The sequence below is a fragment of the Salvelinus namaycush genome, chromosome 33, assembly GCF_016432855.1.
Source record: "Salvelinus namaycush isolate Seneca chromosome 33, SaNama_1.0, whole genome shotgun sequence".
In the NCBI taxonomy this organism is placed as follows: domain Eukaryota; kingdom Metazoa; phylum Chordata; class Actinopteri; order Salmoniformes; family Salmonidae; genus Salvelinus; species Salvelinus namaycush.
In genome coordinates, this window is record NC_052339.1 from 1,039,478 (window position 1) to 1,054,747 (window position 15,270).

The following is a 15,270-nucleotide window of genomic DNA, read 5'->3' on the forward strand; positions in this document are numbered from 1 at the left end:
GTAAGTTCATTCAAATCAATAAATTGAGCCATATTCATGTAAATGTGATGGATATCTTATTTCCTACTAATACTTTTCACTGTGTAGTAAACAGTGAATAAGGTGACCTGATAAATGCCCAAAGGAATCAGCGTAAACAACAGTAATCGCATTAATTACATGGTGTGTTAATAATACAATGTTAACTGTGTTTGCAGCTGCCAGAGGAGTTCACGGTGGCGTACGGGGCCGGGCAGGGTGAGCTGGCGGTGGGCGGAGTCTTCCTGCGTATCTTCATCGCTCAGCCGGGCTGGGTGCTTCGGAAACCCCGGGAGTTTCTAGTGTCCCTCCTGGAGACCATTACTGAGCTGTTTGAGACTAACAATCCCAATGTGAGGACACACACACACACGTTCATATCCTTGGCACCATGAAATTATCTCACTGAGTGAATTAAAGCACATTTCTCACACACGCATGTATTTCCTGTAACTGAGCAGGAAAATATCTATTGTCATCTCATAAAAGACCCTGTACAGAATATTCACTTCTATGCTTGTACGCAAACATCTCAATTTCTAACCATCGCTGCTCATTTCCAACAGGGTGAGGCCCTGGAGACAGTTACCACAGCGGCGGTGTGTTTGTTCAGCACCCAGACACAGCTGTGTGATCAGGTCCCTCCCCTGGGACACCTGCACCGCATCCTGGCAGCACTGACCCACAAGAACAACGCCGTGCCCAAGAGCTCTATCCGCCTCATCCACGTGCTCTCAGATAATGAGGTGAGATCACAGTCTATGGTGGCTTTCCACAACATGAGATGATATTCTATATGACAGACAGGGCGACCAGATTGACCATAAGCTAGTTTAGCAAGCTATGATTGGCTGATGTATTAATGTAGCTGTATAACTACGACCAAGCCAACTTTAACTACATATAGAGTCTACAATAGTCTTGGTTTGATTGTAATGAGGTCAACAATCTTCCCATGTACACTAAATCTGTTTTATATTTATTTTTGTCACACTTAGAAGTGTATAGCAAGTCTAATGCTGTGTTTTTGTGTGTCTGTGTACACGTGTATGTGCGCGCGCAGCAATGTGTGCGCTCTATGGCGTCTCTGGAGACCATCGGTCCTCTGATGAGTGGGATGAAGATGAGGGCGGACATGGCAGGACTGGCCTGTGAGGCGCTCAACCGCATGTTCCAGAGAGAGCAGACAGACCTCGTGTCTCAGGTAGCTCATCTCTCTATCATTTGTTGAGTCCCAAATGACACTATATTCTCTATGCAGTGCACTACTTTTGGCCAGGGCCCATAGTTCTCTGATCAGAAGTAGTGCACTATATAGGGATTGGGGTACCATTTGAGATTAACACAGTTACATTTTCTAAATTTTTTCCCCCTGTTAATTCCTTAGTGAAAAACACAGGGTGTGCTTGCGTTCGCCCCTTTTTAACTTGAGTAATTTGTAATTGTAATTTGAGTGTTTTTATGGGTTCCTACATGCACACACAGGCCCTCCGAGTGGAGTTGGTGCCGTACCTCCTGCGGCTACTGGAAGGAATTGGACTGGAGACCTTAGACAACCCCTCGGCCACCAAGGCTCAGATCGTCAAGGCTCTCAAGTCCATGACACGCAGTCTGCACTATGGAGAACAGGTTAGGCACCACGACTATGTCAATCAATATATCAATCCGTATATCAACAATATATTGCAGTACTTACTCTGTGTCTAAGACCATTTCCCCTCGGGACATTAAAGTTGATCTTATCCTATCCTCACTGCATGGTACTGTACACTTCTATCAGTCTGAGAGGTCCTGTGTTGCAGGTGAATGAAATCCTGAATCGGTCCACTGTGTGGAGTGCCTTCAAAGACCAGAAGCATGACCTGTTCATCTCCGAGTCCCAGACTGCAGGGTACATCACAGGTGGGGATGTAATCCACAGACACACAGAGTATATTAAGCACTACAAAGAGGGGGCATTGTACAAGCCCAATCTGAATCCTTTCATTCTACTATGCTTCCATTGAGCACTTTGTGGCTGCTGACTCCTTGCTTAGTGCCTCTCAGCCTTTTACCCTCCTCCCTACTTTTCCTCTCTGTTCTCCTCTCTTCCTCCTGTTCTTTCCCTTTCTCTTCCTCCACGTTTCCTTCTTCCTCAGGTGTGTCCACTCCCTCTCTCATGGCAGCCAGCAGCCCCCTGCGGACCGGGCTGTAGTTTCCTATGCATGGCCCTCCCAGCTCTCCTCTCTTTGCTCTGACTGCAGGTAGACTTTGTCCTTGCTCCCACACCCTCCCACTTCTACCTCCACTCCTTTTCCTGTGGCCCTCCATCTTGTGCCACTGCTCAGTTTTTCCATTTCCACTTTCCCCAACTCATCTCATCTTCGTACATGGATTGGAAAAACACAATGGCTGGATCACTGTAGCACAAGTCAATGAGGGAATCCTTTGAACCAGTGATGGAGAAGCCCTTGATAAATCAAGTGGCCCTAATAAAGTCAACAGTGGCAATATGCTTGCTGACGCTCTAAGTAGCAATAGTTCATATACTCATATACCTCCATGCCATTTCCACTACCACCTCTCACACCGCCAGCCCTGTAACATAACAACCACACAATGTAACACTTTCAACAGATAATCTAGTGTTGACCTCAGTCCTTACCACTCATCTTGTGCATTCAATTCCAGTGGTCAGCCTTGAGCATTCCTCAGTCTCTCATCCCCTGTCTCTTTCTGTTTGGCTGTCTCCTTCAGGTCCAGGAGTCGCGGGCTACCTTACAGCAGGAACCGGCTCCACAGTGCTGCCCAGCATTCCGCCCCCTGTGGACAATGACATTGGAGACTCAGGCTGAAAGACTGACTGACAGGCGGACTGAGAGAGAAGTGCTCAGCCCTCCAGACTGATCTGCGGCTCCAAGGCTGCAGCTCAGAGACTGCTCAGCTCCACGAAAGAGGGAGGAAGGAGAGGGGCCATCACAGACTGTCCCCAAAATGTCTGTCGTCGCCACACCTTCAAAATGTCACTCTCCTTCCCCCGCCCCCTCCAAACAGCACTCAGTCTTCGTAAAACTGTCTTAAAGCAAATTATAAAACTTGTCGTCAACCTTCGATTTTTGTTTTTGTGCTCCTTTGTCTTCTAATGAGACAACAAATAGTTTACTTTTGTATGAATTTATTTTTTACTCTTAATTTTTGTGGAGTAAAAGACAAACAGACTGAAGATCTATGTAAATTTGGACCTGTCTCGCACTCCATTCTCTTCTTCCTTTCCTCCATCATGCCTGGTCTCACTACCCTGCCTGGTCACACATATCCTCACACCCCCCAGTCCTGAAGGAGGGTACTCTATCTGGCCTGGACATGTCACTGACTGAAAAAATATTCACTTTAATCTCCACTCACCTGTTTACAGGAGGCATCCAGTCATGCATCGAAAACATTTCCTAAATGTATAATGTTATTTGTGTCGTATGGAAAAGGTTGAAAAAATAATTGTAAGAAGGAACTCACAGAACTATGGTGAATTAAGACTGCCCCTTTTGAAGTGGCCATATGTGTGTGTTCGTTGTCTGTTTGTTTGTCTTACCCTCACCATGATGATCTTGATCCATACTTTTCTCTGCTCACTATCTATTTGAAGGTTGTCCTTTCTGCGGCTGCTGAGAATATTTTTCTACGTCATTTTCCTTCCCCAGAATGCAAAAAGCACTCTAATATTTATAGGTAAATAATGGCCTTTACCAACTGAAATGAGCTTCTAAGACATTTGGAAAGAAACTGACTCTGATTATACATCTGTGAAAGACTAGTGCAATTGGGAAATGTTCGATGTATTACGACGTATATAAGCTTTCTATATTGAATGTACATAAATAAAACAGTTGCACTTGTACATAAGATTTTAAGAATAAAAGGGAACCCACAATGTTGTTCTTTTCATCAGAATGTGTGTCTCTTGCCAATTAAACTGAAGAGTGAATGACAATATAAAGTACAGTACAATAAGTGAAATGTCCAACTTTATACCAGAGTGGGGCATAGCAACAGTACATACATTGACAGAGCAAGCAAACCCTTGTGCCATAAAGGTCCAGAATCTTGGGCTCAAGTACACATACAGTACCAGTCAAAAGTTTTGGACACACCTACTCATTCAAGGGTTTTTCTTTAACTATTTTCTACACTGTAGACACATTTTAAATAAGTGGAAAGTCGTGTTGGTTTTGAATGTATTTCCATTCCTGCGAGCAGGGGACGCACATTCATATTCACTTTTCTTAGGACCCCCAAAATCTCACTTCCTTCTACATCTTATTACGATTTCCTCGCGCGAATAACGACGAAGTAACAGCTAGCGACTTTCTAACTTCAAGATGACTGAACTGTTGCTTTTTCGGAGATGTTGTACACTGTGATCGAGACAAATGACCTGTTAATTACGATAACAATGAGTGTTTGTTCAGGTTTTAGACATCTTATTTTGTTGTTCATCAACCTCTGTGAATGACAAGTTCGTAATTGAAGTCTGTCACACTTAATTTGGGTCGCGAGCTCGAGGACTTTTACTCCTGTTAGTTCTAGATCACTAACGCGCGCTAGCTAGCTAAACTATTTATTTGCTGGCTAAAGGAATAAGCTAATGTTGGAGGTCTTATTACAAGGTAAGCACAGTGGTTAAGATGAACTGTTCCCCCTTCCCAGACGTTTTGAGCGCAAATCTGCACGTTTTCAGAGCAGAAAGTGACTCAATGCTATCGTGATTTATCAGTTCGCTAGCTAACTACTGTAGCTAAATATGTTGTAGCTAACGCCATAGTCACTGACAGCAAAATAAGCTAGCTAACGTTAATATGTCAACATCTTGTTATATTCTCTGTAGTTAGCTAACGTTAGCTATATGTCATGCATTAAAAAGCCTGCTAGCCATATGACTGTTCCTGTATCCATATAGCTAGCAGTTACACTTCTGTCACATTGCAGGTTTATCATGTCAAAAGGAGATGGAGAAGACTTCGTTGTTAAGTTTGTAGACGTCAATGGACGAAAGACGGACCTTGCTGTCAAGGCCTATGAGGTGAGTTTCATGTTTATTATAGTGCTAGTGACACTTACTGTAGTGTCCATGACTAGGCTAACCACTGACATTTGACAGTAACGTTACAGTGAGTGATCATGCTTCTTGAAACTTGTCTGTCGAGCTGTGTCAGGGAGTGAACGTTATTCATAATAAGGGTTACATGGGGAAAATCGGACCTGTCTGAAATGAAAATGGATGGCCCTCCATATAGCAAAATATATTTGACCTAAACCCTCCCTGAACGTTTAAAAAAAGTGACCCTCCCCTACACCGAAAATAATTCAAACATAAAGTGGATAGCAGAGAACATGTTTACCGTCTACCCTCACTTCTTGGGCTGACCAGAGCCTTAGATACGCAGTTTTAGAAACTGTTCTTTGTCCTGTAAGCATTAGGCTACATGGCAATGCAGGAATTTGCTGCGGGCAAGAAGGTTGTGAGTTCGTAGACCACCGTGGACAAGAGTAGGGGTGGAAAGGTCTTCTTTATAGGAAAATGATTGCATGATTCTATCCATTTTATTTGCAGGTCCAAGAAAAAAATAGCCTTTATAAATATTTAATGCAATTATACGTCATTTTATATATTAGCAGAAACTTTTTTCAAATTACTGAAATTACATGCTAAGAATGGAAAGAGACCTACTGTATGTGTTCATCTTAATATATTTCTCCAATGCCAAATCAGTGTGTCTTGTTTGCAATGAAACTGTCCCTGTTTACAAATAATTACATCTGAGATATCATTAGGAATCTGAGCATGGTTCTTTCAAAAGTTAGGCCTACCTTTCCACCCCAGTAGGCCTAACGACGCAGAACATTTTAAGCTTTAACTGCTGGCTACTCTTCTTCCATGGCTTAACCCAAGGAGAGAAGGTCACAAGAAGTGTTTCCCTAAAAGCTGTCTGGGTTTAAACATCTTCTATTGTACAGAAAGTGAATAGCTTAATCAATTGAAAGTGTCAGAATGAGATTACTTCCCAAGCAGTCTATTTTTTTGTCTAAGCAGGCAATTTTTTGGTCCCAAGCAGGCTATTTAAAGAGTGCATGGTGGGTGGAGGAATTGACAGAGAAATCTATGGATATAGCAGCCTATATTTCATCTGTAGACCAGTGGAGACTCCACAGGGGAGGACCATCCTCAGTGAATTTAACTTTAATGTTTTTCCATTTTTTATTTTATTTTTTAGATTAAACTATACTAAGTATAGTCACATGTCACCAAATAATTGATTAAAACACACTATTTTGTAAATAAGGTTTACAGTAGCCTCAAAAGTACTCTGTAGGGTAGCACCATGGTGTAGCTCGATGGTGTAGCTCGCTTCTGTCCTCCTCTGGGAACATTGACTTCAATACAAAACCTAGGAGGCTCATGGTTCTCACCCCGTTCCATAGACTTACACAGTAATTATGACAACTTCCAGAGGACATCCTCCAACCTATCAGAGCTCTTTCAGCACCCAATCAAAATATCAGACTACTGAAACATCTAGTACTGAAAGCATAAGCTACAGCTAGCTAGCTAGCACTGCAGTGGTATAAAATGTGGTGAGTAGTTGACTCCAAGAGAAAGACAATAGTTGAACAGTTTTGAACAAATTAATTTATTCCAAAATGAACGAGAAGCAAGAGAGAAATAGAGAGAGATTTCAACTTAATTTTTTTCAGTTTCACTTACTTAGCTAGCAAATGCAGCTAGCTAGTTTACCCTGCTCAAACAGAGGGTTGCTGTGTTGGAAAGTCATAGCCAGCTAGCTAACACAACACTGGAACTCTTCCAAGTCAAGGTAAACTTTTGGTGTTACTAATTTATTGCCACCGGGGCCCGCTGGTGTAACTGCTTATTGGCTGTACACTGTAACATTACTGCATGATTGTAGCGGGTTTAGTAACATGTTCGTTTTATTAGCTATGCTGACTATGACGTTACTTTAGCTAATATGGTGACAACGATGTAGGCTGTGTGTAGTGTTTTGGCTTGGAAAGTTTTTTTTGCCTGGTCACATACAGCTGATGTGTTGTGCATTGAAGTCCACAAGCGAAGGGAAGAGGTGAGAGGAGAGTGCATAGATGCGACAAAGAATACAAAGTGGCTGCTATGAAAGTGAACTGTGTTTATGTGTGATCAGGGGTGTATTCATTCCGCCGTTTCTGTTAAATGTTTCTTAAACGGAATAAAACAACTGAAAAAATATAAACTCTCATTTGCAACTGTTGGACTAATGATTACACCCTATCAGCTAGATGCAGGCAAGAGTTTACAAGGCGGTAATTGACCTCAAATTTCTCTCTCGACCTGTGTGCACCTACGTTGTAAACTTTCATTCATAGGCTAGGTTGAAGCAATCTCATAATGGGTACAGGGAAAATTTGAGTATCTTTTAATTATTTGACTATGTAATAGCCTAAACCTATCACTGTTACATTTAACTGGGTGAATGGAATATGAATGAGAGTCATCCAAAATGCTGTAATAGAAATAAGGCCGTGCTCAGGAAAATAAATAAATAATCCTCCCTCATCTTAAAACCTCTCTGAACCACCCATCCCGGATCCGGGATCATTGTCATCAGAAACGCTGACTAGTATAGCCTAGCATAGCGCCACAGGTAAATAATATAATATCATGAAATCACAAGTCCAATACAGCAAATGAAAGATAAACATCTTGTGAATCCAGCCAACATGTCCGATTTTTAAAATGTTTTACAGCGAAGACACAACATATATTTATGTTAGCTCACCACCATATCCAAAAAAACACAGCCATTTTTTCACAGCAAAGATAGCTTTCACAAAACCCACAAATAGAGATAAAATTAATCACTAACCTTTGAACATCTTCATCAGATGACACTCATATGACATCATGTTATACAATACATATATGTTTTGTTCGAAAATGTGCATATTTAGAGCTACAAATCCTGGTTTTACAATGTGAATACGTAGCCAAACTGCACAAAATTCTCCGGAGATATTTTGGACAGTCACCTAATCTAATCAAAGAACTCATCATAAACTTTACTAAAAAATACATGTTGTATGGCAAATGAAAGATACACTAGTTCTTAATGCAATCGCCGTGTTAGATTTTTTAAAATAACTTTAGTACGACATACAGCTTACGTTATAGCGAGACAGCGCCTGCAATGAGGGCGGAAAATAGAACTAAACATTTTCCACAGAAATACGAACTAACATCATAAATGGTTCCTACTTTTGCTGAGCTTCCATCAGAATCTTGTACAAGGAGTCCTTTGTCCAGAATAAATCGTTGTTTGGTTTTAGAATGTCCTCTTCGCCTGTCGAATTAGCAACCATAGCTAGCCATGTGGCGCAAACGTGCCCAACTTCACCTCACGCAAAGAAAAGAAAATTCCAAAACTCGCAATTAACGTTCAATAAACTGATACAACTCGGTTGAAAAAAACTACTTTATGATGTTTTTATCACATCTATCAAATAAAATCAGAGCCGGAGATATCTACCGTGTATACCGAAAGCTTTTCAGAAGGCAATCTGGGGTTCCTTCTCGCGCCTTCGAAGACAATGAAATTTCCAGTCACGTCATTCCAAAAGCTCTTGTTCGGCCTCAGATCAAGCTAGACACCCCATTCCACCTCCCACTGCCTGTTGACATCTAGTGGAAGGCGTATGAAGTGCATTTATATCCATAGATTTCAAGCAAATTAATAGGAAGGCCCTGGAACAGAGCCTCGATTTCAGATTATTCACTTCCTCTCAGGAAGTTTGCTGCAAAATGAGTTCTGTTTTACTCACAGATATAATTCAAACGGTTTTAGAAACTCGAGAGTGTTTTCTATCCAATAGTAATAATAATATGCATATTGTACGAGCTGGAATAGAGTACGAGGCAGTTTCATTTGGGCACGATTTTTTACAAAGTGAAAACAGCGCCCCCCTATTGAGAAAAGGTTATTAAGGGCTTGTAAGTAAGAATTTCACTGTAAGGTCTACACCTGTTGTATTCGGGGCATGTGACAAATACAATTTTAAATGTGTTCATTTACATCTTCACAGAAATTGAGCCAAGGCCAATGAGTCTCAGGTTGAAAAAATTATTAATTGTATAATTTTTCTTTTAGTAAACATTGAAAATGGGTCCCTCAGACCTGAACACCACACAAGGTTTAAGACCAGTCAGTCTGGAAAATGTCAAGATCTTTGAAAGTTTCTTCAAGTGCAATCGCAAAAACCATCAAGCGCTATGATGAAACTGGCTATCATGTGGACCGCCACAGGATAGGAAGACCCAGAGTTACATTCATTAGAGTTTCCAGCCTCAGAAATTGCAGCCCAAATAAGTTTAATTTTTTTTATTTTACCTTTATTTAACTAGGCAAGTCAGTTAAGAACAAATTCTTATTTTCAATGACGGCCTAGGAACAGTGGGTACCTGCCTTGTTCAGGGGCAGAACAGATTTGTACCTTGTCAGCTTGGGGATTCGATCTTGCAACCTGTCGGTTACTAGTCCAACGCTCTAACCACTAGGCTACGCTGCCGTAACGGACACATCTCAACATCAACTGTTCAGAGGAGACTGCGTGAATCAGGCCTTCATAGTCGATTTGCTGCAAAGAAACCACTACTGAAAGGACACCAATAGTAAGAAGAGACTTGCTTGGGCCAAGAAACACAAGCAATGGACATTAGACCGATGGAAATCTGTCCTTTGGTCTGATGAGTCCAAATTTGAGAATTTTGGTTCCAACCACAGTTTCTTTGCGAGAGGCAGTAGGTGAACGGATTATCTCCGCATGTGTGGTTCCCACCGTGAAGAATGGAGGAGGTGGTGTGATTGTGTGGGGGTGCTTTGCTGGTGACACTGATTTATTTAGAATTCAAGGCACACTTAACCAGCATGGATACCACAGCATTCTGCAGCGATACGCCATCCCATCTGGATTTAGCTTAGTCCCACTATCATTTGTTTTTCAACAGGACAATGACCCAAAACACACCTCCAGGCTGTGTAAGGGCTATTTGACCAAGAAGGAGAGTGATGGAGTGCTGCATCAGATGACCTAGTCTCCACAATCACCTGACCTCAACCCAATTGAGACGGTGTGGGATGAGTTGGAGTGCAGAGTGAAGGAAGAGCAGCCAACAAGTGCTCAGCATATGTCGAAACTCCTTCAAGACTGTTGGAAAAGCTTTCCTCATGAAGCTGGTTGAGAGAATGTCGAGCGTGCAAAGGGTGTCTACTTAGAAACATCTCAAATATATTTGGATTTAACACTTTTTTGGGGTTGCTAAATGATTCCATTGTTATTTCATAGTTTTGATGTCTTGACTATTATTCTACAATGTAGAAAATAGTTAAAGAAAAACCGTTGAATGAGTAGATGTCCAAACTTTTGACTGGTACAGTATATATTTGCTTCTGCTTGACTAAAAACAATCTCAGGCTACCAACAGCCTATCTACCAAACAATCAACCAGTGGAAAAATTGGGGTCAGCCCTGGTATGGATTATTGATTGAGAACACACTAAGTAGCTTATAGGCGAACTTGATATTGCGCTGAGTGGAGAATCGGAGATGAGGTGCGGATTCAGGCACACATCGATTATATAGCCTAATTAGCAACTCATTCTAAAACACTGAGAAATATTGAAATGTCATCGATTACAAATGACACCTTCCCCTGGACGAGATTTAAAAAAAAAAAAAAATAAATTAAAAAAAATAATAATAATAATAATAAAAAAAATACTAAACCCTCCCCTTGACTGAAATTGAAAAAAAAAAAGCATTATGTACATTTCGATCCATCCCTTATTGAAATGCATTATTTTTCTCTTCACTATGAAACAGGCCATCATGGAGCTCCAGTCAGAGAAGCACTTGAAGACCATTGATGAGGAGGCGGCGTTACAGCTGGACCATAATGACAAGTCTCTGTTCGTCTTCAGTAACTTCTCCACCCCAGCCTTCCACCACTGTAAAAAGGTCTGTCTCAACATTCCCAAACCTGGCTTCTACTTAATCCTAATAAGTCACAACATGTTAACAGTACTGTCAGCATTCAGCAATGAAGTGTACTGAAAACTGGTTTGTCTCCCTTTGTCTCTTTGTGTAGCTGGGCTGTCGAGTGGTGAGTCCACTAGTGGTGCACTTCTGCCTGCAGCACCAGCGCTGTGTGCCCAAAGCAGAGCAACCCGTCTACAACATGGCCATGGCTGATATCACTATCTCCTGCACCAGTCTGGACAAGGAGGCTAGGGTAAGTCAATTGCTGTCCACTCTACTCTACTTGACTCAGCAACAATGATGCTAAGTGTTTTTCATACCAATGATCCACATCAACAGCCTTACAGGGGAACTCTTGAAAATAGAACCAGAGTGTAATTTTATGCTGAGCAGTGTGAGTCTCTCGCAGTCGTGCTTCTTAAGCCCAGGTTACATTCAAATGAACAGGAGCTTCTCACGCCCGGCAAAAGTTGTCCAGTGTAGCAGGTCTGTTAGTGACTGTCTGTCTACCTTCAGGCTGATGTGATGGATCTGGTGCAGCTGATGGGAGGGATGGTCTACCGGGACCTCAACGTGTCCGTCACTCACCTGGTCGCCGGGGAGGTCGGCAGCAAGAAGTACCTGGTGGCCGCCAGCCTGGGGAAGCCCATCGTACTGCCCACCTGGGTCAAAACCTGCTGGGAGAAATCACAGGACAGGTAATAGGGCTTTTTATGCCTTTCTCATTTTGCCAGACACACTTAATGAAAAGCAACTGAGTATACAAAACATTAAGAACATGACATAGTTTGACCAGATGAATATTACCTCCAAATGACACAACGACTAGGTTCCAGTTTAACAACGTTTACTTCACCGTATCTCCACGGTACAAAGTTTCCATTACTCTCAGGATCGGCCCTACAGAGCGCCGTAATAACAGAAGTATAGGGATACTTTAAACATGAACTTAACAATCTCCCACTTTTCTTTAAAGACAATTAAAGCATCAACAAATAATGAAATATCAAAGTATTATTCAAGTCCCCATTACAAATGGGTCATATGACAATGGCACCATTACTGATAGCCTTTAGGAGCACAAGTGCGAATGCAATTTTTTTTTGTCAGTCAGCTTGCGGTTCTTTTGTGGCCGACCACAGAATCCACTGGATTCTCTGTGCCTGAATAAGTTCCTTGATGCTGCTAACCTCAAGACGAAGTCTTTTCTCTCAGTCTTGGTTGACTTGACAGGAGTAGTTGTCAGTGACACATTACAGGTACAATTTGCTGTTTTGCCTCAACAGTGGTAAGCTCTGAGAACAGAGTTACCAGAAAGATGAAGTCATCAACATGACAGGCAAGTACTCCAGTCACATTGCAGTCTTGATCAAGCCAATAGAAGACGGCAGGATCCACTTGTGACATTTTGCCAACTGTACTCAGCATTGTAGCCTTGACTTTGTTGTACCAGTAGAGTGATGCATCTGTGAGGCCATACACACACTTTCTTAGTTTCTACAGTGTTCCTTCGCCCTTAGCTTCAGGCAGAGGTTGGATGTGAATGTCCCTTGACAGCTCTGTAACCTGCAGAAATGCATATTTGATGTCCATGAAATGAAGTAAAAAAAAATCTGGCAGATCACGGTCAGCCTTTATTGAGACGCATTTTTGTCCAATGTCTTTAACTTCCTCAAACACTACATTTTTTCTCCCAATTACTGAGCTCATCTAGTTTAGCTGAGTCAAATTACATGTCCTTTGTTTCAAGTACATCATCTTTTGAATGTCATTCTGTTTTTCTCTATTGTCCATTGGTTCAATTCATCAATTATCTACAAGTGACAGGTCAGCTGACCCTTTTGTACCAGAAAGGGCAGCTGGTTCAGAGTACTCCAAGTTGTACCAGTTCTGGTGTGTAGAAGACCACTTCCTCTGTCCATGTATTTAACAGATTGTAACAACCATTTTATCTTAACAATTGGCTGTTATTTTTCTCATTTGAACACTCAACAGTATTACCTGTGTCATGGTTGAAGGTCTCTGCTCCATTTCCTGTGTCAGTTTCACTGTCCATATCAGTGGATGCGACATCTGGTAGGTTTGTGTCTGTTAATGTGTCCTTTTTGTCATTTTCGGTAGGAGGCTGATTCTCAGCAACAGCCCGTCCCAACTTTTTGATCATTTACATTCCGCAATCTTGTGTGATGCACCCGGACAATCGTGCCTCACAAATGTCACCAAATCATCGTGGACAATGACGACTCCCGGTCCTTTCCACTCTTGACTGTCAACTCGTTTGTAGTACACTTTGTTTCCTGTCTCGTACTTCTCATCTGTGGGACAAAGCGGTTTACGCAGAGCCCTGCGAATTCTCCCATAACACTGCTTCAGTGAAGACTTTCTCGCTGCATGTAGTGCTGAAAGGTGCTGTCCCACACATGCGCTCACACTGGTCCCTTCTAGTGCTGGTGGCTTGTCAACTAGTACAGAGGAAAGATTAGAGTTCTACCCAAACATAAGCTGGTATGGGCTATAGCCATGAACATTGTGCATTGAGTTCTTTGCCATCAGCGCCCAATCTAGGGCTGTTTTCCAGGCTTGACTTTGAGCATGATCTCTTTGAGTGTTTGATTATGTCTATCCAGAAGCCCATTGCTCCATGGATTGTACGTAGCAGGCCTTTACTTCCATGTTGAATTTCTCTTCTTTAACTATTATTGAATTCTCCTCCATTGTCACTGTACAATTTCTGGGGCGGGCCATGCACACTTATCCAAATCAAATCAAGTTTATTTTATATAGCCCTTCGTACATCAGCTAATATCTCGAAGTGCTGTACAGAAACCCAGCCTAAAACCCCAAACAGCAAGCCATGCAGGTGTAGAAGCACGGTGGCTAGGAAAAACTTCATCCAGGAATGAATGAAGTGCTTGACGATTTCACTGGGTTTCTTTGTATTCACAATGCTTCCAGCACTGATGTGTGCGAAGTGGTTGATTTATGTGAATATACCACACACTTGATCCTAGCTCATGTAGATCTACAGCCACTGTTTCATAGTACTTGGAAGCCAGTGGCAAACCAACAGCTGATCTGGGCTTAGGTTTGCTGTATTTCTGGCATGTCTTACAACTGCTCACTATTTGCCGTAGAATGCAAATACTCTCATCATTATTCCCAGAACTGCTGAGTAATTTCTGAAGTCTGTTGAGTTGATAAAATTTTTACAGGGACAGTGCACATTAACTTCTCTGGGATATGTGGGACGCTAACGTCCCACTTGGCCAAAAGCCAGTAAAAATGCAGAGCGCCAAATTCAAATAAATTACTATAAAAATCAAACTTTCATGAAATCACACATGAAAGACAACAAATTAAAGCTACACTTGTTGTGAATCCAGCCAACATGTCTGATTTCAAAAAGGATTTACGGCGAAAGCACACCTTGCGATTAAGTTAAGTCAGTACATAGCCACAGAAAAACACAGCCATTTTTCCAGCCAAAGAGAGGAGTAACAAAAAGCAGAAATAGAGATCAAATTAATCACTAACCTTTGATGATCTTCATCAGATGACACTCATAGGACTTCATGTTACACAATACATGTATGTTTTGTTCGGTAAAGTTCATATATATATATCCAAAAATCTGAGTTTTGGCGGGACGCTACTGTCTCACTTGGCCAAAAGCCAGAGAAAATGCAGAGCGACAAATTCAAATACATTACTATAAAAATCAAACTTTCATTAAAGCTACACAGGTTGTGAATCCAGCCAACATGTCAGAATTCAAATAGCCTTTTCGGCGAAAGCAAACGATGCTATTATCTGAGTTAGCACCATAGTAAACAAAGAGAGAAGCATATTTCAACCCTGCAGGCGTGACACAAAACGCAGAAATAAAAATATAATTCATGCCTTACCTTTGACGAGCTTCTGTTGTTGGCACTCCAATATGTCCCATAAACATCACAAATGGTCCTTTTGTTTGATTTAATTCCGTCGATATATATCCAAAATGTCCATTTATTTGGCGCGTTTGATCCAGAAAAACACCGGTTCCAAGTTGTGAAACGTGACTACAAAATATCTCAAAAGTTACCTGTAAACTTTGCCAAAACAATTCAAACTTCTTTTGTAATACAACTTTAGGTATTTTTTTACGTAAATTATCGATAAAATTGAAGATGGGATGATCTGTGTTCAATACAG

At 41.6% G+C, this 15,270-nt stretch overlaps 2 protein-coding genes across 2 annotated transcripts in view; both read left to right on the plus strand.

Annotated features, from left to right (window-relative positions):
• The window catches only part of LOC120027774 (dnaJ homolog subfamily C member 13-like), a 58,553-nt gene extending 54,611 nt beyond the window's left edge, over nt 1-3,942 (plus strand). Inside the window, exons 49-54 of the mRNA XM_038972801.1 lie at nt 198-371; nt 585-764; nt 1,082-1,222; nt 1,504-1,647; nt 1,821-1,920; nt 2,755-3,942. Coding sequence (XP_038828729.1) covers nt 198-371; nt 585-764; nt 1,082-1,222; nt 1,504-1,647; nt 1,821-1,920; nt 2,755-2,852 — 837 coding nt within the window. The 3' untranslated portion in view covers nt 2,853-3,942. The remainder of the gene's footprint in view (nt 1-197; nt 372-584; nt 765-1,081; nt 1,223-1,503; nt 1,648-1,820; nt 1,921-2,754) is intronic.
• A 401-nt stretch (nt 3,943-4,343) lies between these two features.
• Nucleotides 4,344-15,270, plus strand: part of LOC120028079 (DNA topoisomerase 2-binding protein 1-A-like) — a 44,950-nt gene continuing 34,023 nt past the window's right edge. Inside the window, exons 1-5 of the mRNA XM_038973236.1 lie at nt 4,344-4,661; nt 4,981-5,074; nt 10,921-11,055; nt 11,186-11,329; nt 11,593-11,774. Coding sequence (XP_038829164.1) covers nt 4,988-5,074; nt 10,921-11,055; nt 11,186-11,329; nt 11,593-11,774 — 548 coding nt within the window. The 5' untranslated portion in view covers nt 4,344-4,661; nt 4,981-4,987. The remainder of the gene's footprint in view (nt 4,662-4,980; nt 5,075-10,920; nt 11,056-11,185; nt 11,330-11,592; nt 11,775-15,270) is intronic.